The following is a 26150-nucleotide window of genomic DNA, read 5'->3' as shown; positions in this document are numbered from 1 at the left end:
ACCATGAGAGACTATGGACTCTGAGAAACAAACTGAGGGTTTTAGAGCGGAGGGGGGGTGGGAGGATGGGTTAGCCTGGTGATGGGTATTGAGGAGGGCACGTTCTGCATGGAGCACTGGGTGTTATGCACAAACAATGAATCATGGAACACTATATCTAAAACTAATGATGTAATGTATGGGGATTAACATAACAATAAAAAAATTAAAAAAAAAGAATATAACAAAATAAACATAGTGTCCCTGCCCTAAAGAACCTCTAGTGATTCTTTATTTACTTGCCTATTTTACACCTCAGAAACACTAGCTGGGCACAGGTTTTTTTAAACTCATAAATCATTTGTTTTTCTTCTAAAAGAATATTTTTTATGTTCTTGGTTTTAGAATTCAAAGGTTTACCACTGAGGATGGTGAGGATGAAACTGAATCACTTGTACCTTCTCAAATCTTTTTAGGTCTTCACTGCCCAATTCCGTAAGCCACTAGTCCCATGGCTATTTAAATTAATTACAATTAAATAAGATTAATAAGTCAGTTTCTCATTTGCACTAGCTACATTTCAGGTGCTTAATGGCTAAGATGGCTAATGGCTACCGTACTGGCAGCATAGATTTAGACTTTTTCCGTCATCACAGAAAGTTCTAGCTGAGAGCACTTCTTGTGCAGTTCTTATATAAGGGGTGACACCTTGTGCACATATAAAAACAGGTTACACATTTTGGCAAACAATTAATGACTTTTTTATTACTCACATGATGGCACCTGGTGCCAGCAAGTCACTTATATTCTTTTTGTCATTGCAGTCTAAACTATCTTAAATACAGACCACTATTGAATATAGTTTTAATCATGATGTAAGCCAAAAAATCATTTCTTTTTTTAATCTTATTCGTAGCAAAATACATAACTGGAAATGTATAATGAAGGTATCTAACTAATAGCAATAATGAGATAAATAATCAATTCAGCATGGGAAACATCATCAAGAAACTTACCCTCCTTCACTTTCTGCTTCCTCTGAACTATTGCTTGTTCCAGAACTTTGAACTGTGGCAAGCCTTCTTTTTCTAGCTCTGTGCTGAGGACTTATCTTATGAACAGTTATCCTCCCTCCAAGTTCACCTTGTATATATTCCTCCAGCTTTGGAATGGTTTCTTTAAGAACTCTGATTTCCTCTTTGAGTTCTTCCATATTTGTCAGTAATTCGTTTAACTTCTCCAGTATCTGAAGCTGCCTTCCTTGAAAGATTGCGGCTGTTCCTTGGCCATTACACATTTCATCTTGAAAAGTCACGGAATCAAACTTATTACCCAGAGAAAGAAAGTTAGGTAAATTCAATGTTGTCCTTGATTTACGAACCTTGTGGTACCACAAAAGAAGCAAGCTGATTCCAGTAGTTCCCACCATGATACCAAGTATCAGTTCTTTGTTTGTGGAATGAGGCATTTCTTGGGTTTTGTTTCTAAAATTGAAAGCATAAATGTAAATGAATGTTGTTTCTGTCTTCGCCCAAGACAAAAATATTAAAGCTTTCTCAATCAAGAGAAGTCAAGTCTACATCATAGACACACACACACGATAAATCATAAACTAAAATTTATAAATAATAATAAGTATAATATATTTACCCCTAAAATGTATGTGGCCCCATCGAAAGATTTACTTTAAGGATATCACTGAAGTCCAGTGTAAAGTTTCTATTTTAATTCAGAATTTGTATTCTACATGACTGATCTGAATTTTTAAAGAGTATGATGTATAGTGGTAAAAGCATCATTATACATTTCTGGAAAAAAAAAAGCTATTTGAGAATTCAAATTGTGCTTAACTGTGTTTCACCCTTTATCTGTGTAAAATTAGTATGCTGATTTCTGAGTCTTATCCAATCTGTAAGGAAGTCCAAGGAGCTTTTTCTTAGTACCCAGTTCACATATATACTTAGAGTAATAAACATTTTAAAAGCCCAAGGATTTGGAATATAAAATATATCAGAAAGCTCTGGCAAGTTTATAACCCACCTCATCTCTTTTTTTTTTCAGCACGCAGAGCAAAAATGCTAACACATGCAGGCTTCATCTCCTTTCTCCTTTTGACCCAGAATGCCTCTGCTCTTTACATTTCTATTTCTGTCTGAGGTCTTAATGTTTTTATTTTCTTTCAAATTTTCCTCTTTTTTAAAGTAGCAAAAATGTCCTTTCTTTGACTCTTCTCTCCATCTGAACTTTCACTGTTTTACATTCAAGGTTCAAGCGTTAGCCTGCCTAATTCCACATAAACTCAGCTACTCTGACTAAATGCACCATGATTTTTCTTTGGTATATCCCATCTTCACAAGTTTTATTGTTTATCTCTGTTCTTAAAATCAGAAGACCATTAATGGAAAACAATAGTATAATATAATTCATAATATACTATTAAATAAACATATATAATATTATATACAAATATATAATATTAAATATATAAATAAGTATATAAAATATAATAATATAATATAAATATAATATTTATAATAATATAAAGTCCTTTTCCTTCCAAGACTTTAAAATGACAATAAGTATGTTAGTACTATAATAAACTGTGTTTAGAATAAAATATAGTGAGGCTTCTTTACAGACTTTGAAGTTCCCCAAATTATCTTCCCATCAATATCCAGTACTTTGCAAACACCCTTATTAAATTTTGTTAGCAATTTGAGAGAAATGTTACAAATAATGGTAAACTGTCTGTTATAGGAATTTAAATTCATGAAATTTCTGGTTTGTTTTTCTTGACACTTTCTCAAGGAGCAGACTGATATAGCACTGCTACCCATGATCCCCAAGAAAAAGGAAACAAATGAGGGAAGTCCTATGATCTCCCTGGTTTTTAATTGGAGGCATTTTTGGACTATGGCACAGGAAGGGGAAAACCAAACAAAGCCTGGTAGTCTATTGAGCTGAACAGAGAACAGAGTTCAGAGAAACTGAAGGACCTAGAATTCGTGTGGCACAGTACTGAAGATGAGGAAAGTATGTAGAGAAAGAGCTCTAGAAATATGTGTAGGAGTCTCCTTAAATCTTTAACTGAATACCAGTCTGAACATGCATAATCAAACCCCATCAGGCCAGGCAAATGAACAATTTCCAGGAAGCTATAAACCTAACTATTCCTAAAGATTACACAAATTCCCACCAGCCAGAATAGAGAGTGTTTACCAAATATCTGAGACTTTCTTTTCTTTTTTTTTTTTTTTATCTGAGACTTTCAGTAGAGATCTCAGAAGGGTGATGCCTTGGAAATGAGGCCTAATTAACCCTAGAGTTAAGATCTATTTAGACTTGCTCTAAAATAGATTAAAAACGAGCCTCCAAAGGATCAAACTAATTCACAAATAATTTAACTGTATCCAAGAGAAAGTCCAAAACTCTTTAAAGGAACTGAAAAAGTTCAGAATGCAATGACATAAAATCGCAATGTTGATCATCCAATCAAAAATTACTCAATACATAAAGAAGCAGGAAAATGACAGAGATGATGTAATTAGCAGACAGGATGTTAAAACAACTATTACAAATATGTTCACTATTTAATATAAATATCAAAAATATGTTAAAGAAAAACATAAACATGATGAGGAGAGAAATAGAAGGTATTAAGCAGAACCAAATAGAACTTCTGGAGATGAAAAATAAAACATCTGAAATAAAATTTTATTGAATGAGATTAATAGAAGAAAAAGCATTCTGGAGAAAAAAGTCAGCAAACCCGAAGACAAAGCAACAGAAACCATCTACTACAGACTAAATGTTTGTGTCTTCTCTAGATCCATATGTTGAAATCTTAATTCCCATGGTAATAGTATTAGGAGGTGGGGCCTTCAGGAGGCAGAGTCTTCATAAATGAGATTAGGGCACTCATAAAACAGAACCCCCAGATACCCCTCCACCCTTCCACCCTGTAAAGTTATAAGGAGAGGGTGCCGTCTATGAACCAATTGGCCTTCATAAGACAACGAATCTGTCAGTGCCTTCATCTTGGATTTCCCAGCTTTAGAACTGTGAGATATAAATTTCTGTTGTTCTGTAATAAATCTTCTGCTGCCACCCGGTCTATGGTATTTTGTTACAGCAGCTCCAATGGACTAAGACACCATATAAAATGAAACACAGAAATGAAAAAATTTAAAAAATTTTAAATTTAAAAAAATTTTTAAAAATTAAAAAATATGTGTATATACATACACCACACACACATATTAAGAGTAAGAAACAAAAAAATGAAAAACCAAGCACAGCCTATGGCAATATCGAGCAGTCTAAGACATATATAGTTCAAGTTATAGGGACGAAAAAGGGGTATACAAAGTATTTGAAAGAAAAATGGCCAAAAAATTTCCAAATTAGACAAAAACACTGAAAACCAGTGATAAAGAAGGAATCTTAAAAGTAGTCAGTGGGGAAAAATGACATCATGTGCACAGAGAAAAAAGGATAAGATTACAGCGCACATTGTCTCAGCGAATCACCTTAGAAACTATTCAGGCAAAAAAGCAATGGAGTGTCATCTTTAAAGTACTGGAAGAAACTGTCAACTTACATTTCTATACCCAGTGAAATAGTTTCCAAAAATGAGGGTAAAACAAAAACTTTTTAAAGTGGTTATTTTTTTTTCAAGATTTTATTTATTTATTTGTCAGAGAGAGAGAGAGCTCACAAGCAGGCGGAGGGAGAAGCAGACTCCTGGCTGAGCAAGGAGCCCAACGCTGGACTCGATCCCAGGACCCTGGGATCATGACCTGAGTCCAAGGCAGACACTTAATGACTGAGCCACCCAGGCGTCCCAAACAAAGACTTTTTTAGACAAAGAAAAGTTGAGAGAATTCATTGCCATCAGACACACACTACAAGAAATGCTAACAGAGGTTCTTCAGGCAGAAGGAAAATGATAACAGATAGAAACCTGAATCTACACAGAAGATGAATTACATCAGTAGTGGCAAATACGAGGGTGAATATGAAAGTCATTTTTCTCACTTTAAGATTTCTTTATAAAACATTCGCTTATTATAGCAAAAATGATATTAACCAACTATGGGGCTTATAACATATGTAGAAGTAAAAAATGAGGCCAACAATAGCCCAAAGTATGGGAGGGGATAAAATAGGACATACTGTTGTAAGGGTCTTGGATTATAATGCAGTGTCATAATAGTAAGTTAAAGATGTGCAGTTGTAAATCCAGGGCAAACACTAAACAAACAAGAACAGTTTAAAAAACTCCATAAAGGTATAAATAATAAGCCAAGAGTGGAGATAAAAATGTAATAGTAAAGATATTCAATTAGTCCAAAAGAAGTCAGAAGAGGGAGAAAAAAGAACAAACGGGCAAACAGCAAGTAAGGAGAGAAGAAATGATGTCATGACTATATTGGAAAATGGTGCCAAAAAGATGGGAGAAATAATAGCATTTCTATTTGGGCATGGACAAGATCCAATTTTTTTTTAAAAGGAAGATAAAATGATGAAGTAAAAGATCAGAGAATCACTGCAGCAGTAACCTTGAGAAGGCAGAGGGACGGATGGTCTGCAGTACCCAGGCACAGACGTTGACCTTTGATGGAAACACAAACCGTTCATTCATAGGAATGAAAGAAAAGGCAGATTATGTGAGCAGATTCAGGAAGGTGGGTAGATGTGACAGTGGGAGCTTATGAAAGTTCTCTGTGGATGCTTCATTGTTCCAAGTGAACTAGGAAACAAAATAAACAGCTGAGCGTGAGAACAGGGGAAGGAGCCCTGGAAAGATGCGAATTCTGAATTCAGCTGTATACCTGAAACGTACCTTCCTATGGTCTATATCCCATGATCTCACATACTTGAGCAAGCCATTGTTTATTATACTCTAAATGAGCAACTAAATGTGGTGTTTCAAATGGTGCCACATAGGAGAGTGAATAAGAAGATTATTTCCAAGAAGTCTGCCTAAGAGAATGTCTTCTCAGATTCCTTAAGTAATATAATAGAGGATATACATTGAATGCAGGGAGGATCCTATTTGGATGCTCCATTTCATTACAGGTCTCCGTGTAAAAGAGGACTAATGATTTTAAAATAGTAACTTTCCAGAAATTACCTCAGATGTTAGTGAATATTATATCCAAGAGAATTAAGAATCCCTTCTTCTAAAGCCAAAGATTCTAGGAGAAAGGCTGTGTGCTTAATCTGGCCTGCCTGACCTCAGGGAAGTTTGCCTGGAATTAATTTTTTTTAAGCAAAAAGCATTTTTACCTAATTGGTAGAACGGAACTGTAAGTCTAACCATTCGTCCTCACCTATCCCAAACAGGAGACAGGCCAGCAGTAGATTCGGATCAATGCAGCTGAAGTTGTGGGTAATTATTATTAGCTGTATACTTATTTCCACACACAAAAAATTTATCACCAAACTAAATTATTTTGAAAGATTATTGCAAAAAGGCAACAGATATTAAGAAAAGTCATTACGTGCCCATGACTTCCATTTGCATTACATCTAATAACCATGCATCAAACTTGATCTTCTTGGCTTTTTGTCAATAAAAAGATTAATGCAGAATGTTCATATGCTGATCCGGAGGTTTATTAAAAGAAATCTTCCTATTCTGATTGCTTTCTTGGCTCATTCCTGCTGGGCCTTCCTTGAACTTTACATGAAAAAACATAGCCTAGTTTGAAATTATTTTCATTTAATCAAGTAAATAAATTGAAGTCAAAATCTACCTAGGAAGGCGATCTTATCCCTGAGACTGTCCCAGGTTTAAATAGGTGGCCAGGAGCATGAATTTTTGTTTGACCTTTTCTTTAGGAATTATACCGATTCCAAATTATCTCTTGGAGGCAGGTCCTGTTATTATCTCTATTGCAGATAAGCAAACTGAGGCATACAGCTGTCAAGGGGCCATCTGACTAGGACAGGAAAACTGTTACCCTGATTACTCCTGGATGTACTGCTGCATGAGGAAGATTCAGAAAGCATCCATAAGGATACGAAGGAGGATGCTGAACTGGGCAGAGATGTTCAGGATTTCAGAACTATAAAAATCAACTGGGGGAAAAACAACAATCAATCAGTGGAGCAGGTATTGCTTTTGAATAACCACAATTAGAGACTAATAGAGCAAGCTATGTTTCAATTTTATATCAGTATAAAATACACCTGCTTCTAAGCCACCAATCTGAAAAATGCCACTCATTAAAAATAGTAACTAGCAGGGGCACCTGGGTGGCGCAGTTGGTTAGGTGCCAGACTCTTGGTTTCCGCTCAGGTCATGAGCTCAGGGCAGTGAGATCGAGCCCCTCCTCAGACTTACCTTGGAGTCTTAAGACTCTCCCTCTCCCTTTCCCCTCTGCCCCTGTCCCCTGCACTCACTCTCTCTCTCTAAAAATACATAAATCTTAAAAAAAAAAAAAAAAGTAGCTAGCAAAGTAATAAATCAGAATACTTGCTTACCTGCAGTATAATTTCAAAGGTTATATTACATTTTTTATGTAACTTTTATATGTTTAATTGTCAAATTAGTGTACACTATACTTTAATATAAAAACAGTAATTAAAAAATATATTGACTAGATAATCAAATGTTAAGTATTATTCCCCTTACAAGTTTGGTTTGTAAGGTGCTAGTAATGATAGAAAATGAGACATTATTTTAATAAAAAATATTGGCATCTAAAATTAATGGGTAATACATAATTATTTGCAGATGAGAACCAAGAATCCTACTGAAGTAATAAATCACCAAAATGTTAACGCTGAAGAAATTTCTACATTAAAATTAATTTTTAGAAATGGAAATTGTGCTTTATCAAATTACAATGTTTTCAGCAATATCTAGCATATATATTCATTTAACTCAGCAGAATCTTAGGGGGAAGCACATAAAAATGTAACTCTGGTACTTGGAAGATGTATGAAAAATTTTGCAAGAAGGGGAAAGGAACATCATGGGTTACACTCAGGCCTGAGGTTTGTTTCCCAAAGGATTACCTCTGAGACCTTGAATTGGCAATCAGATTCCTCACAGCGACCTGGATAACCTAGTACTTTCTAAGTGAATTCTAATACTCCTATTTCATCAGGTTCTCACTATTTTCCCTGTTTAATAATTTCTTTTAAACTCAGGGCTCGCTGATGTTTGCCTTATTTGCAAATATCTGTGGCACTGAAAATTTGGCCTTCCTTTTGTAGTAAAATAGGCAGAGGATCGGAGTCACAGCAAAACACAACACAACAAAAATGTTTGCCGGAGGCTGAAAGGTAAGCGGAGCGGAGGCTATGAGGCGACCCAGTGACTCCGGCGGCAAGTCCTCCGGTCTGCAGGGAGCCGCCGGGCCGGCAGCACACCGCCAGCTCCCCAGCACCCACGACGGGCGGCCTGCGTGGAAACACCTGCGAGCTCCAGGACTGAAGCTTCCAGACGCCGGCTCGACAGGGCTTCCAGGGAAGCCGACTCTGCCCCCGGGACGGCGCAACGCGGCGCCGGCCGGCGGAAGGATGCGCCGCAGGGACTCGGCGGCGGGGCCGCCCGCGGAACCCGGAAGTGCCGCGGCGGCCGCCGGAAGTGCCGCCTCAGCCCTCCGCACCCCCGGCGCGTCGGGCCTCTGCCCACCGAGCCGCCCAGTGCCCACCTCCGCACGCACCTGGAGTTCGCCGCGCGGGTCTCTCCGCGGTCGGAGAACGGGGACCCGGGACCTGCGGCCGGGCGGACGGGAGCGGAGCGGCGGACGGCGGACAGCAGCCCGGAGCCCGCGGGTCCCCACCTTCGGCCCCGCGGCCCGCCGCGTCCTGACCCAGAGAGCGGAGGCGCCGGGGGAGGAGCCCGCGGCCGCTCGCCCTACGGCTCCCGCCTCTTCCCGCGGGGGTTCGACAGACCCGGGCCGGCGCCCAGCGCACCTTTTCCAGAAGGAGAATGCGCTCCGCCGGCGCTTCGGCCCGCGCCGCATATTGTTGCCGGGATGCCGCCGTCCCTCCAAGCCCGTCTCCCCGGGCGCCCGGCCCAGCGCGTTCGTCCCATCACTGCAGCTCCCCAAACCCGCCTGCCCCTGGCTCTTTCCCGCGCCCAGACTCACCCCTCGCCCTGTATACCCTTCTTTGTTTCCCCTCCTAGGCACAACCTTGAAGTTTGATCTGCATTACAGGGTGGCGCAGACGTCTTACACTAATAAGTAATCGTGTCCGCGACCACGTTTCTTAACTTTAACTCAGGTTCCATTTTAATGACTAAAGTCCCCAACCTCTTCATACCCCCACCATTCTGAGTTGCTTTTAGCTGAAAACCACAGGCTTCTCAGATCCCTAACATAAGAGATTTTACCCAACTTCACTTTTCTGTGGGTTGTACGATGAAAACAAACTCTGCCAAACAAAAACACTCCTTTCTGTATTGCCCCCACTTTGAGCTTTAAATTTAGGCTTGCACAGAACTTAGTCTTGATTACTAAATTCCCCACCAATGTACTGAATGGGATTAACGGATCACTCCTATTTATCAAAAAAAAAAAAATCTTGCTCTACGAAAAATTAAAAAGCTTATTTTATCATTTATACGATGCTATTTACTGATGGGGATTCTATAGGATCCTTGAGACTATAAGGTGTTTTTTGAGTTTTAAGCAAGCTGCATTAAAGAATTAAGCCTAGCCATAGCGACAGTCATTTTATTAAAACAAAGTTATATTCTGGAAGACAGCAGGCTAACACTTCTAAGATTTGAAACTAGCTAGAAGAGCACTCCATTCCAAAAACCACTTTGACTCTTATTTTACGGTTTGCAAGGATATTACAATATAATGCTAATATTTGTTTTGTTTGACCAGGATACAATATACTGTAAACGTGTTATGCAGGGTGATCGTAGGGTTTTTTGTTTTTGTTTTTTTAAATAAGATTTGGATACAAATATGATTTGGATACTGTCTCTTCTATAATACTTAAAAGAAGCCTAAAGCACCTTGCGATTAAAGCTTTTCCAGAAGCAGCCCACTGAGTTGTTCACTGCTATGTCCTCAGTGCACAGCACAGAAGAGATCCTCAATAAAAATAGGGAGTGTGAGCTAAGAACAAGGCCTTACCAACTCTTTGCTCCAAAAGGAAGATGGCAGCTGGTACTGACTTGTTCTTCAAGTCCAGGAAGTAGGGTAAAATAGCCGGACTCCTGTACGCCTACATAACACCGGTCCCTCTCTCTGCTGCCAGTATTGTTGATTCTGTTCCTTGCTCAGTAAAAATTATCTGAGAGGTAGAAACTGAGATAGTGGTAGCCATTGACGTTTGGTAAAGTTAAAACTAAACAGCCCAGAGAGGAGCAACCCTTGCCAGGTACTGTTGTAGGGATAACCTAAAAAAGAAGAAATGACTCCCCCACCCTTACTCGAGTGTAGCGTCAAAGGAACTACTAAAGGGGGGTGTGGGAAACAACCATTAGGAGTTTCAAAGTTTCTGTTTGCCATAGACAAATGTTTGTGTTCCTCCAAAGTTCATATATTTAAACCCTAATCCCCAAAGTGATGCAATTTGGAGGCAGGGCCTTTGGCAGATAATTTGGTTACAAGGTTGGAGCCCTGTGAATAGGATTATTGCTCTTATAAGAAGACTAAGAGGCCAGAGCTGTCTTTTTCTACCACGTGAGGATACAGTGAGAAGCCAGCTGTCTGCAACCTGGAAAAGGACTCGTACCAGAACCCAACTACCCTGGCACCATGATCTTGGATTTCCAGCCTCCAGGGCTGTGAGAAATAAGTGTCATTTAAGCCCCCCAGCCTATGGTAATTTGTTATAGCAGCTGGAACTGATTAAGACACTTTTCTCCGTCACAACTAGCACAGTGCTACAATGATCTGGCCCTTCACAATTTGTCCTCACCTGCTTCTCCAGTTTTTCCCTACTAGGCATCATCCTATACTTCAGCTATAGCCAAACTGCCTTCTCATCTTTCCATAAGCCACAGATTTTCCAGTCTCTGTGTGCTCTTCAGGCTGCTCTCTGTGCCTAGAATGCCCTACTGTTTACCGCTTGTCAAAAACCAATTCATCCAGTTAAATCTGCTTCCCTTGAGAAGCTACTCTGTACATTTTTCTCCTCCCCAAAAGATGTATCCATCCATGCCCCCATCAAAACTTTTGTGGAAAGATAAGGATTAAACAAACACAAAACCCCTCCCTGCTGCCTTGCAGACGCCTCTCTCTTGTACATTGTGTTATTACTGCTTGGTCAGTGACTATCGGGTCCTTGAGATTGGGACCCTCTTCAAGGCAAGGATGTATCTATCTTGGTATCCTCAGTGCGTGGCACAGTGCACATACTCAATGTTAAATAAATATTTTGAAAAAAAATTTTTTGAAAGTAATATGTATAGTCAAGAGAAAAGCATTAAGAACTTTGTAGTCCTTCCTGTGGTAAAGCGTGTGTTATGGGTTTATCAGGGTTTTTTTTGTTTTGTTTTGTTTTGTTTTTTCATTTCTTGGGTTTTATCTAAGTGGTTTTGTTTCCAGGAAGCAACTGAATGACCAAGTTGGTTTTAGCCCTGTAACAGTTATCAGTCTACTCTATTGTTAACTATTCTTAAATTTCCTTGTATAATTATTTCCAAATCTTTTTATCACCTATCAACTTACTCAGGGAACAGACCATTAAAGGCAAAGAAACTGTTTAGTTAGAAGGCAATCAAGGGTTTTGCCTCCATTTCCTTGAGAAGCTATACTCTTATTTTGTTCTAGAAATTTGATCTGGATTTTACTTTAAGGCTCAGGAATTGGTGATGGTCAGATATTGCCATTTACATTCCAATCTATTATATTTTTGCTCTTGGAGTGTTCTAATTTACAACCTGAATTTCTGTGAACTGTAGATTGAGCTGTAAATATAATAAGTGCCACCATGTCACCACCAACTCCTACCTCAAAACAGCAACACCTACCTTCATCTCCAGGCCGGAGTCAAGGAAGTATTTTGTTGCTAAATAACTGAAGACATTATTTTAAAATTAAGAACACACCCACCATGAAGAGAGAGAAGGGTCCATGGCTGGCTGCACAAAGAGCAACATGGAGGAGCCAGTCAGCACGACTGAAGCGCCAAGTTTCCCAAATCAGACCTGGAGACCAGAGGAGAGCCAACAGCAACAACGGCCACGGCAAAAGTACTGATTGCGTCTTACACTCCATTCCTGCTTCCTTCTTCAGATGTGAATCCTCTTATTCCATTGTCTCAGCAGTCCAGCGAGACAAGTAATGTTTCAGGTAAGGAAGCAGACGCTTGCCGAGGTGAAGAAACTTGGCCCCAGTCACATAGTCAGTTTTAGAGGCAATAATCAAACCTAGCTTTGTCTGCGAGCTTTTCCTCTCAACCACACCCTGTGAGGCCGGCCATCCTGATGCCTGATAGAACATTCGAAGGAGGCTCATCAGAACACCTCTCATAAGCACATCCCAGAAGTCTGCAGGTGATATTGTCCTGTCTGCATCTCCCAAGTCAGTTAATAATGGGGTTCAGCCTTGACTGCTCCTCTTACAAGAGGGCCTGAATATCCAGATCAGAGTACTCTACCCCATGGGGAGCGTCTCTCGAGGGGTTAACCGTTATCTCTAAGCCACAGGGTACATACAGAATTATGGTGGATCTAGCATGTTCAGGTTAGGCTAGGAATAGACTTGGGGAAAAGAGGAAAAGTAATACTGTGTCTAATGCAAGTGGGGTGTTTGGGGGGCATTTTTACTTTTAGGGGACCCCCAGAACACAAGAAAATTACCCCCCCAAATTATGAAATTACTCTGAGATTACTATGACTAAATTGGACCTTCTGAGGGAAAAATGCTTTCTTTGGAAAAGGCATAAGAGTAAGTTTATTAACTGTTTCCACAAGACTAAGTAATTAGTGAATAAGCTATTAATCACTTAAATACAATAAAACAGTTGATCCAGTATTCCTGTGCTGAATAAAACTTAAATGGTATTTTAGAAAAATACATAGGAAAGAAAAATTAGCAACAATATTTATGTAATACTACTTAGCAATCCAATGTTGAAACCATTTATTAAAAATATGATGACATCATTGAAATATGGAATTCTTATTAGAAACTTCCTGTTTGGCTAGAAAAATTAAGTTTTTGTTCAGTGAAGAAACAGTCATTTTCAGAAAGGCATATACTTTGCCTGATTGATACCAACCTTGCTTGATGATCAGCAGTTTTTCTGGGACACTTGAAGATAGGAATGAAATTTCTTCAGTAATTGCAGAAGGCTTTCTAAGTCACATTCTTACTCTGGTTTCCTGTAAACAGCCTGTTCAAAGCACAGCCTTGGATACACTTGAAAATGGAACTCAACAGATTCAGAGTAAAGAGGAATCTTGCCCCTCCCTTCTGCATGTTTTCTTCATCTTGAGAGAAAATGTTCAGGGACATTCTTGATGATTTGTATGTCAACTTCACAAGCCAAGGTCAGTTTCCTTGTGGCAGGTTCAAAATAAAGTCAAATGTTCATCAGTTAGGCAAAATATTGTTACAATACATGTATGTACAAATTAGGTAAAATACCGGGATAGTTTCAATTATACATAAGTAGAACAAAAGATTTCATTTTGAACTTGGGTAGTAACTCAATTTTGTAAAAGGTTCTGCTGGGGAAAATTTAGGTTAGCAGTTTCCCAGACCCACTATCCTCAGACTACATAAAGACAAGTTATTTTCTCCTTCGGAGCAGATCTCTTCCAAAAAATTGTTCAGTAGAGACAGCCTCTTGTATGCAAATAAATCTATAGGAAGAATCCCCTCTTGTGCCCCAACAGAGACACATTAATTCACCAACCATTGTTAAAACTTTTTCCATTTTATAAAGATTAGACTCCCATCATTACACTTAAGACACATAGAAAAGTGAATCTAGAAAAAGAAGAAAATTGAAACTCACCACTGTAATGATTTTAGAAGAAAGCTTGCCTCATAAAGCAAGTGACTAACCCATGGGTATTAGGATCCAAAATAATTATAGTTTGTTTGGAACTTGGAATATATCTCATGAAAATCATGCTATAAATTGTGGTTTGTTTTCTAGGTAACCCCATAAAATCCTTCATAATCTATACGAAAACATACTATATGTTTCAGCTGAATTCTCACTCAGAACTGTTGATTTCAGGATATCACCCATCTATAGCTTTGGCCTTAGCCGTTTCCACTTAGGAAAAAAAAAAAAAAAGTGGACTTATCCCAGCTGGTTGCAGCAGCTAATAGCTGTCCAATGAAAAGAGAGACCCCATCTTCCAGCTATGGCATCTGATTACCAACTAATTAAAAAAAAAAAATTTCATCCTACCTCCAACCACAGCCTCTGCTGAGTTTTCTAGCAAGGAAAGAACTATCCGCTCAGCCATGGGGCTCTTTGATTTCTCAACTGAGGCAAAACAACTGTTCCATGCTCCTTAAAAATAATGATAATAATAATAATAAAGACAATTCCAACAGTAATGACATTTACTCTCTCTTTCTCTCTCTCTCTCTGTAATGGAAAACTCCCATTTCTCAAACAGAAGGACACTGGGAGGAACTTTTCTTCTAGATGTAACTCATGGTATAAGAAGTGTAACTCAAGGGGTGTCTGTATTTAATAAATGAAAGACTGTTAAACTAATTTTAATCCGGTAGATATTCACATAGAAAAATGCAATACAACTTTATAGAGCGACAGTAATTTCAAAAAAAATAATTAATTATGAGAATCCAACTTTCAACATAAAGGCACTTCTTTTCTTTTGCTAAATATTTGCGATTGTGAAGACATGACCAAAAATAAGTAGCGTTATTTTCTCCCCTTTTTAATGTGTAAAAACTGTAAAGATCTTTCAACAACATGGTACCATTGCCACCATGGCTTAGGTTAGGGCTTCAAAGGCATCAAATGTCTAAAGGAAAAATGAAGGGCGCCTGGGTGGCTCAGTTGGTTAAGCAACTGCCTTCGGCTCAGGTCATGATCCTGGAGTCCTGGGATCGAGTCCCACGTCGGGCTCCCTGCTTAGCGGGGGGTCTGCTTCTCCCTCTGACCCTCTTCCCTCTTGTGCTCTCTGTCTCTCATTCTCTCTCTCTCAAATAAATAAATAAAATCTTTAAAAAAAAAATTAAAAAAAATAAATAAATAAAGGAAAAATGAAAATTTCAATTGATCCAAATATTTTTAAATACTACCACCAATTATCCTTCCTAAAAAAACTTCTTAACCCTGCCTCCCCTCTGGTGTTTCTCCCTTATCTCACACCAGACACTACCAGAAACCGTAAGAGAAAATTTCCCACTGAAAGACTTCGCTTCCTGCTTCCCCAACCATTTATCAGCCCAGGGCAGAAACCACTCAAACTGCTCTCACGAAGGGGACAAAGGTCTCCTGATTTCCCAAATTATTGCCTTTGAAGCTCTTTGGAACAGGGTTTTCCAACTTCAGTCCTGTTGACTTTGACTTTTGGCACTAGAGAATTATTTGTTGTAGGATGTTTAACATATTCATGGCCTCCCTACCCCCCCCCCCCCCGCCCCCACCGGGTGCTGGTAGATCTAGAAGTTACATGTCACATCATGGAATCTAAGCCCTTAATTAACAGTGAGTAGCCAGTCAAACACACGTACATTTTTTTAAAGAATTAAATACTCCGCGGGCAGGCTTGTTAAGCAATGCCCAAACATCAAAAGAATGTGATATGAGTTCTTAATTTCTAAGTTTAGATAATTTTTCTTAAAAGCATGGGCCATGTCTTATTTGTTTTCTATCCTCAATACTTGACATTCACTAATATATATCTTGAATGAATAAATAGATTGGTGGATAAATTAAAATGCCTTGGCATCTGAATTCTTTACTTTTCAACCTGAAGTTTTGACAAGTTTACACATACGTAACCAGCCTACGTGACTGTTTAAAAAAATTTTTTTTAATTGGTTAATGCCAGGTAAGGTAGGTCACAGAAGAGAAAGGCCCATTTGGTCATGGAATATGGAATTGGAGGGAAGCTGAGAAAGGAGAACTCAAGTTTCCAAAATTAAATGGAATTTTTTGACCTCACCTCAGAGACCTAAATTTTGCCTAAAGCTCACTCTGTTTATCAAACTACTTTTCTCATCAGAATTATACTATCCAGTGTTTGTAATTCTTTCTAAATATGCATATACTTCAACAAGGTTTACTGTCACTGGTTTCTGCTTTGCAAAGCCCACTAAATCTTTTAGGTAGCATTTATAATTAAAATGGTAAACTGAAAGACTGGGATATTTATGTGCATATACATCATCTGGGTTGCTTGCTTATTTTATAGATTCTCTGACCAGCAAGACTTCAGATTCTTAGCTCTGAGATGGGGCCCAGAAATTTGCATTTCACAATATTATTCTGACTTGATGTCGCACGGACCACCCTTTGAGAAACTTTGCTTGTAGCAGTAGGGATGGTGATCTGCTGAATTTCTAAAGTAAAAATGAGGTCGGGCAACCTTATACTGGAAGAACCACTGTTAAATCTGTTCTTTATTCATTTTTGGTATTTTATGCAAAAGAAACCAAATGAAATTCAGATTTGGGAAATCGAGTGCTTCATTAGAGGTTCTTCTCGCAATTTCTCCTGTGAGTGAGAAAAAGAGAAAGAGAGAGCGAGCACAAAGATAAGAAAGGTTAAAAAAACGGCCCACATTTGTTACCATTCTCAAGATTCCAACTCGAAGGGACTATGCCTCTTGGTATTTTTTGTTTATCCTGTACACTATGGTTTAAGGCACTTATTAGACTACTTTTTGAGATCATCAATTAGATCATTAAAGGGAATACACAGGGAATATCTTTAAGAGTTGTGGAAGGAAGAAGAAAACAAAGAATGAAAATCTACGTGGTGACGGGGTCACAAAAAATAGTAGAGAAGCTCTCCACTCTGTGCTCGCGTGTGTTTACAATATCCAAATATCCAGGATAATAAGGAAGTCATTTATTTGGTCTGTCATGGTACTATGCAAGAGCCATCTAAAACCACTGCAAACAGAGCTCTGGAGAAACCTCTACCAGGAACAGATCCAGAATGGGACGCAAGGCACTGAGGGGGTTGGTACTGAGAGGACAGGGGAGCTGGGAGTCGGGCTTGTGGACCCCCAGAGAGAATGAAGCATTTACCTCTGGAGAATGGGATGGAGGGGAAAGGGAAGAGGACTCTAACACTAAATCCAGAGAATCACAGCAGGAAAATTAGAGCACAAACTAAAATATTTTTATTCTATTTTCACAGCTTATGGAAATTAGTTCTCTTTCCTATGACTTTTAATTATTGCTTGGCTGCAAGTAATAGAAAACCAACTTGACGTGTCTTAAACATTTAAGGTTTTTCTTATCTCACATCTCAAAAAGTCTGGAGGCCTGATTGAGTCAGCATCTCAACAGTATCATTAGGAGCCAGACACTTCCCATATTTCCAGGCTGCAACCCACAGCATATTGACATTCATCCTAGGCCTGCATCCTCATGTTGCAAGATGGCTGCCACAGCTCCAGGAATCATACCCTCTCACAAGTGCTTCTAAAGGCAGGAGGGAAGAAGGAGACTATCCTCCTGCATCTCTTTCTTTTTATGATTAAGGAAAATTTCCCCCAGATATTCCTTACGTCTCCATGGCCACAGCTGCTCATACCCATGCCATCGTGAAAGGGAGCTGTTTTAGAAAAACAAGTAACTGTCATTTGCACCTCTGCTGTAGCAGGTAGACTCTGTCAAACAGCCAGAATAGGGAGGCTATTGTGCAAAGAAACTTGTGGGTGAGCAAACAAAATTGCTTCATGAACAGATCTGGTGTCTCTCTTTAGATGTTTCAATACAAGTGAGTCAGATTTCTAAACCTGGCTTCGTATTAGAATAGCTCAGGCCCAGATATTTCCTATCTCCTGAGAGTAATGCTGGCCAATTAACTCTCTTTAGGGAACAGGGCGCCTGATCACGAGCCTGCTCTCCTGCTAACGTGCTTTCGCACTTGAAGGAGCAATGCCTGTATGGAAAAGGAGAATGTGTTCCAACATATTATGTTGCCAAAAACATAATTAACAGAGGTCTAAAAATATAGCAGGTCAAGAAGGAGCTGTGTTTGGTATAAATCACATCTGTATTCATACAAAACCAGCTTTTACTGTTTTTCCTCTGTACACATATAAACAAATTTCCGGTTGGACATGAAACATTTGAGGTGCTCCATGTCTAATGGCACTTTAAAAAAAGAGAAAAAAGATTCTGGCTTTTACCTTCACAAACTGTGTGGGAGTTAGGGAGTCAGTGCATTCTTATACAGATGACATCCTTTAGTAAAACAAAATATTGCTAGTAGAGCAGATAAGACTTTCAGTTGTAAGATTCAAACATGCAGAAATGTCACTTGCTCTACTAATCTGTAATTGAACTCAGTGGAGGATCTTTTCATCCCGGCTAGCAATGCAATGGAAGAGATCAAAATCACCCACTCAAGGTAACTCAGCTACTTCTAGATTTTAAGTCTGGGAATCTTCCACCCTGATGCACCTTCTCTCCTTCTCCCTGAGGGTGCGCTAAGCTCTTGGGGAGGCTCATGTATCATCCTGGCACCTTGCCAGTGTGGCCATTCGCTTCTCATGCCAGGGAGCTTGTTTCTGTCCCACCCCCCACCCCCCCCCCCCCAGCCCCAACCCCTACCTCCACTCCGTCCTTGGGTTTAGGCTCTGCCTTCAGCTGCTGGTGTCCCTGGCCTTTGGTTTCAAGGTCTAGCATTTTGTTTCTTTTGGGTCCCAACCATAAGCTTTTTCTGCTCTCTGGCCCTCCCAGCACTCTGCTCCCCACCTCCATCCCTAGGGGTTTCAGAAACTCTTGCCCACTCTCCTACCTGGGTGGGGTCGCAGAACTTTCTGGGACAAGCCAGCCTATTCATAAAAATAATGGTGACACAATAAAGCACAGATATCTAAAGAGAGACTTCCTGACCATGAGATTTTCCAAATCGCTACTTTCCCTTAATACAGTTGCGTGCCAGTTGCGATTATCATAGAGGGAAATTAGAAATCAGCCTTGCTTCCAACAGCGCAAGCACTGCCCTGGGAAAGCAGGAAGAATTCGATCCTCTCTTCTTAGATAAGGGAACAAAGTCAGAGATAAGATAATGTTGCCTTGGGGAAAAAAAATGTTTGCTTTCAGTGGTTTTCCTCCCGGGAGCCTGACTGGTCTGTAGGGATTCAATCCTCCGCTGAGTCAGGGTGGGGTTTTGTGCCAGGGAGCTGTGCCTATAAAGCATTCAGCTTCTGAAACAAATACCGAGTCTCCCCACGAATCAGCACCCGCCAGGCCCTGAGTGGCGTGGGGGCTGTGTATTGAAACTGAAGTTCTTGTGTTTTAAAAGACAAAGCATGGAAAGAAAAAGCTGATGGATATAGTTTCACAATTTCTAAATGTTCTTTCATGCAGGTTAAAGGAAGAGTTTTGCATGGTGATCATCTATGTTAAATAACACACCATCCTGAAGGTTAAAATTTAAGTTAGAAAGAAGTTTTTGCGTGGATGTAGAGCTAGGAGGAATTTCTCTGGGGGTGGTAGTGGCAGGGGCTGTTCATCGTCTTGGGCTGGCTTGATGGAATAAAGCTGGGAGGGAGAGCTGAGAGGCTGTTCTGCCTCTGACATCGATTTACTTTGTGGCTTCAAGCAAGTCACCTTAAAGGATCGATGTCATCGATGAGTCAAGGACCTAGCCTTGAAGTTGTATGGAGGACCAAAGCGGACAGACCCCTCCGTCCGAATGCCTGGAGCTTCTCGGAAGGACGGTGCTCCAGAAAGAGCAGGTGTGACTATCTTGTGCCTTGGTGAACCTGCTGGTGACCCATCAGAGCTGGAAGAGGCCTCTGAGACCATCCAGCCCACCCCCTTCATCTGTCAGATGAACCCAGAGAGGGGAAAGTAACTTAGCAGGGTCACCTAGCCGGTAAGTGCAGAGCTGGACCCATAACTGAGGTCACATAGTTGCCATGAGGGTTCCGGTGTCCTCTAGGTCTAACAACGAACAAGGAGTTTATTTTGTGGTTAGAAGCAAGGCGAGTGTGCTCACGGTGTTCTCAATAACACGCCAGGCTCTGTGTCCTAGAGAACAGAGGGATGACTTAAGGAAATATCCCCAGTGAGCCAGGCGGAGGCTGCTTCGGGTGTGCGTTCTGGTCAATTCTGTCATCCCTAGGAATGGGCCATCTCACAGGCCTGGACTGCCACCTTCAAGTAGGAGCAGCCCAAGGAGGCTCCATGCTCCTCACCCCAGAGATTTGGCTGGGAGGGCAGGAGGAAGAGAGCACTGAGTGAGCAAGGCGGGGTGGAGGGTCGGAGCGGAGGTCGGCTGGCGTGCTGACATGGGCGCACGCAGAGGGCTTCACAACTGAGCGTTATCAAGCACATCACATGTTTTTTGCTTTTTTGTCTGTTTGTTTTGTTCCCCTGGGGTGCTTTGAAGAGCTGCTTTGCGGGAGTCAACTGTCGCATCTGAAGCTTGTAATGATGTGACACCGGATTAGGAAGCACAGTGTTCTCTGGACCGGGAAGCCTCAGTCCCCAGACTCTGAGTGACAACAGATGGATGTGGGGAAGACTGTATCTGGTCAAAGTGTTGGTGAGGCGAAGGCCAGAGGGGAGGGAGCAGGCCAGAGGGAGAGCACATGGAAGGAGGGCTCCCTCTCCTGATGGAGCAGGTCTGTGGCCTACCTGACTGATGGACAGGAAGGGTGGGTGATCCCTGGGCTGAGGGTTCGAATCCGGCTGCTGGGCCAGGGCCCTGACGGGGTTTGGAGAAAACAGGATGGATGGAGTCACACTGGACCCTTTTCCAGGCTGTTCCAAGAGGAGCCTTTGGGCAATGGATGCTCCCGGGGGCTCCAAACGACTCTGCCCCTAAGATACAGCCCATTGAGTCCTAACAGGCCCTGGACTTCATAATAAATAATAATAAATATATTTTTTAAGTACTTCCATGTGTACGAAATGTGATAAGCATTTTTTTCATGCTCTGTCTCATTTGATAATCACAACAAACTTCGAGTTAAATATTATAATCCTCATTATACAGGGGAGGAAATTGAGGTTTAGAAATGTTAAAACAATGTCCTAAGACTACCAAGCATATAAGCAGGCAGAGATTACAATCCAATTCCTGTTCTAAATGCATTTTTAATTATTATATTATACCACCTTCCATTGGGCAGGTTATTGGCTCCTGGGGGTGAAGCAAGAACTTACTCACTCAAGAGGGGTTGATGACCATGTACAGCAAACTCAGGATCCTAACGGGGTCTAATCTGGGGACAGAGATGGGGCAAAGTGAGCGGGGACTCTACACACTTGGATTCTGCCCCTGGGGTCTGGTCCAAGCTCTTCCTTTGAGTGACACCAATTCTATGATGTTTCTGAATGAACCTGCCCGTTCCAAGCTTTACATCGGGAATCAGAAACTCTGACCGACTGAGGAAGAGAAGGATGGGGGAAGGCGAAGTAGCAAGACAGTGAGCGTGTTCAAGCAGCCTCAGAGCATTCATCTGCCTCAGGGCTGCATTTCTCTGCAGCTTTTGATTCTTACCCTCTTAATAGCTCTGGCCTTGTGGAAGCCAAAGGGCAGGAGAGAATGGTGCAGGAGAGCCCAGGATCAGGGAGGGGTCTAGTTAGACCAGATGTTTGTTCAGGCAGAAAAGGAGACCCAGTACTGGGCAGGTGTGTGCAGATGGTGAGTCCAGGTGGGGTGGCAGGATACAGAGTCGGGCATCTCCACGGGCAGGGAGAACCAAGCCGCAAGAGGGTCTGGAGCAGGTAGGTGGGGTCTTTGGGTCCATGAGATCATCTCTGTCAGGAGGAGCATGGATTACGTTATAGGCAAGTAAGCCGGGCTAGAGCACTAGGACTTCAGATAGAAATACTAGACAATCTGGTGGGTCCTAGATACTGTGTTTTGGCATCTAGTTCAATTGTACAAGTCCTTAGAGCTGCCACCAAGCCTGGACAGACCACTGATCCCAAGACAGTCTGCACCCTTGCCCATCTGGGCTGGTTTACTCTGCTCAGTTTGGTTGGGACAACTGGCCACGAGAGGGCAGTAGGGAGCCACTCCTGAGGCTGAGTAAGGCGGGGGACTGGGTGCTCCCAAACCTCCGCGGGACATTCTGATTCAGTAGCAGGGGGGTAGGGAGGTGGGGGGTGGGGGGGTAGGCTGGCAGACTGTAGTTTTAACCCCTGGCCCGCCTGACTCTGATGAGACAACTCCACAGCTGGCATTCTAAACTACTCTGAATCTTCTCTTATCTTCAGCGACCTTAACCCAGGACGACAAATATGATTGTCGGAGCATCGTACCTGTTCAAATGTTTTATTGAGAAAATAGATCACGTAACAATGACTATCTAAAACATATGTTCATTTCAACGAAGAAGAATAAAGGGAAGAGCTGTGCCCACACCTGCTAGGTTGAAACGTAGAGTGTCGCCAGCCCCTTAGAAGCCCCTGCGTGCAGGTCTCACCTCGTATCCCCTCCCTCCAGAGGTAACCATGATCCTGAGGTTTGTAGGAATCGCCCCCTTCCTTCTCTTTAGAGCTTGACACCTCTGGGTTTCTGGTATTCTTTTTAATCCCCAAATAATAATGGGCTGATTTTGAATTTTTAATAAAATAAATTATTTTTTTTCAGTTAACTGTAGGTTTTTGAGACAAATCCATATGGACACATGGGTTTGTAGTTCATTACTGTGTAGGACATGCCCACCTGGATTCATCGCCTCTCTGTTTCTTGTTTTTGTTCAAGTAAACCCTACCCCTAGTGTGGGGCTCAAACTCACCACCCCCAGATCAAGAGTCACATGCTCTACTGACAGCCAGCCAGGCACCCCCCAACTCCTCTCTCGATGGACACTTACAGAGCTTCTACGTTTCTCCCTCTACATTTCTGTGAATATTCCTATACCTGGAGAATTGTGCAAGAGTTTTTCTAGTGCATACATCCAGAGGTAGAATTGCTGGGTTTTAGTATGCATAATAAGCACTAACCATAAAAAAAAAAAAAAGACTGATAAATCTTTAAAGATAGTGAAAAGGCAAGCCACATCCTGGGATAAGATGTTTGTAATACAGAGTACTGATAAAGCTAATATCCAGAGTATACAAAGAATCATGAATCAGTAAGGAAAGGGGAGACAACCTGGTAGAAAAATGGGCAAAAGTCAGACGTGCTTCAGAAACAAGGGGATCCAGAAGGCTGCTAAAAATACGGAAAGATGCCCAACCTCATTAGTTATCAGAGAAATGCAAAGTTAAAGCCACAAGGAGATATCAGCACATAGCTTATGGATTGTTCAAAATGAATCAGCCCGTATTAAGTGTTGTTGAGGTTGTGGGACAATAGAAAAACCCATTCATTGCAGAACAAATGGTAGAATCACTTAGAGAAACACCAGCATTATTGAACTAGTCCTCTCAAGGCTCTGGTCTTACGGGATAGGTAGGAGAATGCAACGGAATCCGAAAAGCCAGATGTACATGCTGAAGTAGGGCCATGAAGGGAAACTCGTAGGGGGGATCTCTAGGAAGCTCTCGCCTCCATGTAGCTATGGCCTCTGTGGGTTCGCAGCCGAGCATATGATGGGGGGCCTGGGGCTGCCGTGGCTCTTCCTGTCGTCTGGAAGAGCTAGACACCTAGCACAGGGGAGAGAGGCCTACCTGGATGGACCCTACAGGGCACCTTATCACAAAGACTGTCGGAGAGAAATGGCTCTTGCTTTGCTTACTCCCACTTCCCACATCTTGTCCAAGTTTGTCTTTTGGCCAGCTCTAACCAAGACACACAGGAAAGGGGATTCTGGGAGATGTGGTTTCTACTGTATTAGTTTTCTATTACTGCTAAACTCGGTGGCTAAAAATGCAAACTTAGTAGCTTGTAATTCTTGAGGTCAGAAATCCAAAATATGTTCCACATGGTTAAAATCAAGGTATTGGCGGTGCCCCACTCCCTCTGGAGACTCTGAGGGAGAGTCTACTTCCTTACCTTTTCCAGCCTCCAGAGGCAACCTGCATTCTTGGCTTGTGGTCCCTTCCTCCATCTTCAAAATGTGTCACTCCAACCTCTGTTTCTGTTGTCATATCTCCTTTCTGACTGTGATCCTCCTGCCTTCCTCCTATAAGGACCCTTGTGATTATATTGTGCCCACCTGGATACCCTGGGATAACCTCCCCATCTCAAGATCCTTAGCTTAATTACATTTACTAAGTCCCTCTCGCCATGTAAGGAAACACATTCGCAGGTTCCAGGGACTAGAACATGGGTGTGTCCGCGGGGTTGTGATCCAGACCACCACGGCCGCACAGCCCGGCCGCCATCTTACCGACTGGAGCCTTTTTTACTGGATGATTTTCAGTTTGCTCACCGAGGTTCTCCTAGCATGGCTCTCTTCTTTCAGGGCTGAGTTAGTCTGGTAATTTATAGATCCTCTGGCTCATAGGTCTTTCCAATTTTTCTTTCCTCTCTCAAGCCTTGCTGCTCTCTCACATTTTGGCACACCCAGCCATATCCTGAATGTATGGAATCCTGGGAATTCCTTTTCACCTCGTTTTGTTGAAGGTGTCCTCCACATTTTTTCTTTCATCATCCTTGTAGCTATGTCTGCTTTTTATGATCTGGGGATTAAATAAAATGCTACTGCCACCAGTTCTTGCTATCTGAATGGTCTGCATTCTTGCCATGGTTTTGAACCCCTGGGTAGAATACTATTTTTTTTTTTTTTTTAATGAAGTTAGAAGATAGGTATGATGATAAAGATTATGAAGGTTTTGAAAAGACCTTTTCTAAGGATGGATTTCCTAGCCACTATCTTCCCAAACCATCCCCTAAAATACGGCTCAGCACTAAACTTCAAAGCTGAGTAGCTACTTATACTACTAGAAATAAAATTGGATATGAGGGTTATGTGGCCAAGATATCCCTCCATTATGGTCAGAAATGAAATTGCAAAGGTTTAGGGTCAAGATATTTTTTCAATTGAAGTATCAGTTTCAAATACCGATTTTAAAGATTCTCAAACAAAGTGGTTTGATTTCTTGGTGTCTTATAAGTGTTTGGCTTCACTTCATCCCAAGTGAGATTTTAGACTATGAACCACATTGTAAGAATCCCTTGGACCACCCACCTCAAAACTTCTGCTTGCAACCACGGAACACACACACACACACACATACACACACACACACACACACACACCGCCCCCACCACAACCACGCCATTTGAAGTGTCTGCTTAGCATGTGACCGTCTTTGTGGTTATAATCATCAAATATCTATTTCTGTACCCTTTTTATGGAGAGTTCAAATCTCTAGCAGAAAATACTCTTCGAACAAAACCTACTCATTGCATTTGGGCAACCACAGACCACCTGGAGGGCCTTCAAAGACCAGAGTTTCAGAAACTACAATTTAGAGCATAAAAAGAATCATAGTGCCTTGAGTTGAGGAGAACCAAAAAGATACCTGGTACCGGCTCAGCCCAAATTTGAACACTAGCAAAGCACACGATGGGTACTGGTTTAGATATTTAAAAAAAAAATGTCTTAAAGGGATGAACTATGGAACCCAGCCGTCAGCTAGGACCAGCTGTGCCTTGGGGATTTAGGCTGAGCTCCTACATTCACAAATGGTGCTCTGTTTTGTCTCCCCCTCAACGTGGAAACTCAGACCCTTGGATACTTCTGTAACTAGTCCTTCTATTCAATTATCTCTAGAAGTTAATAGTGTCTGGGAGGAGTCAAAGGGGTCATCGGATGCCACACCCCACACGCTGACATCTCCTATATCTTCTCTTCTCCTCCTCCACCCCCACTTCCTAACTCTACCTCCCTCCCTCCATGGGGAGCAGACAACCCCTTCTCCTTGCACTGCCTGCCCATCCCCAGTGGCCTCGTGGCCTCAGCACCAGTCCCCCCCAAACCCGCCCCAGACTGATCTGCTCTGAGTGGTCCCATTGAGTATTTCCCCAACGAGGATGGGCCTCCCGTGAAGAGGAATTCACCTGCCAGCCGCGGAAAGAACAGAAATGTCTTCACCTCCTGACACATATGGCAGGCAAAGCAGTCATAAAACCAGGAAACTACATGAAAA

General features: G+C 41.6%; 1 protein-coding gene across 3 annotated transcripts in view; it reads right to left on the bottom strand.

Moving 5' to 3' along the window:
* The window catches only part of RMDN2 (regulator of microtubule dynamics 2), an 83879-nt gene extending 75094 nt beyond the window's left edge, over nt 1-8785 (bottom strand). For 2 of the 3 annotated variants that reach the window (XM_032410320.1, XM_032410318.1), the window contains exons 1-2: nt 8661-8785; nt 996-1463 (exon numbers count right to left, since the gene is read on the bottom strand). In XM_032410320.1, coding sequence (XP_032266211.1) covers nt 996-1447 — 452 coding nt within the window. In that variant the 5' untranslated portion in view covers nt 1448-1463; nt 8661-8785. Of the gene's footprint in view, nt 1-995; nt 1464-6270; nt 7275-8660 lie in introns of those variants that run through there. The other variant, XM_032410319.1, reaches the window with a different exon arrangement.
* Nucleotides 8786-26150: the final 17365 nt, after the last annotated feature.

This window comes from Phoca vitulina, unplaced genomic scaffold, assembly GCF_004348235.1.
Source record: "Phoca vitulina isolate PV1807 unplaced genomic scaffold, GSC_HSeal_1.0 scaffold12, whole genome shotgun sequence".
In the NCBI taxonomy this organism is placed as follows: domain Eukaryota; kingdom Metazoa; phylum Chordata; class Mammalia; order Carnivora; family Phocidae; genus Phoca; species Phoca vitulina.
This window is presented reverse-complemented; position numbering and strand designations above follow the sequence as displayed.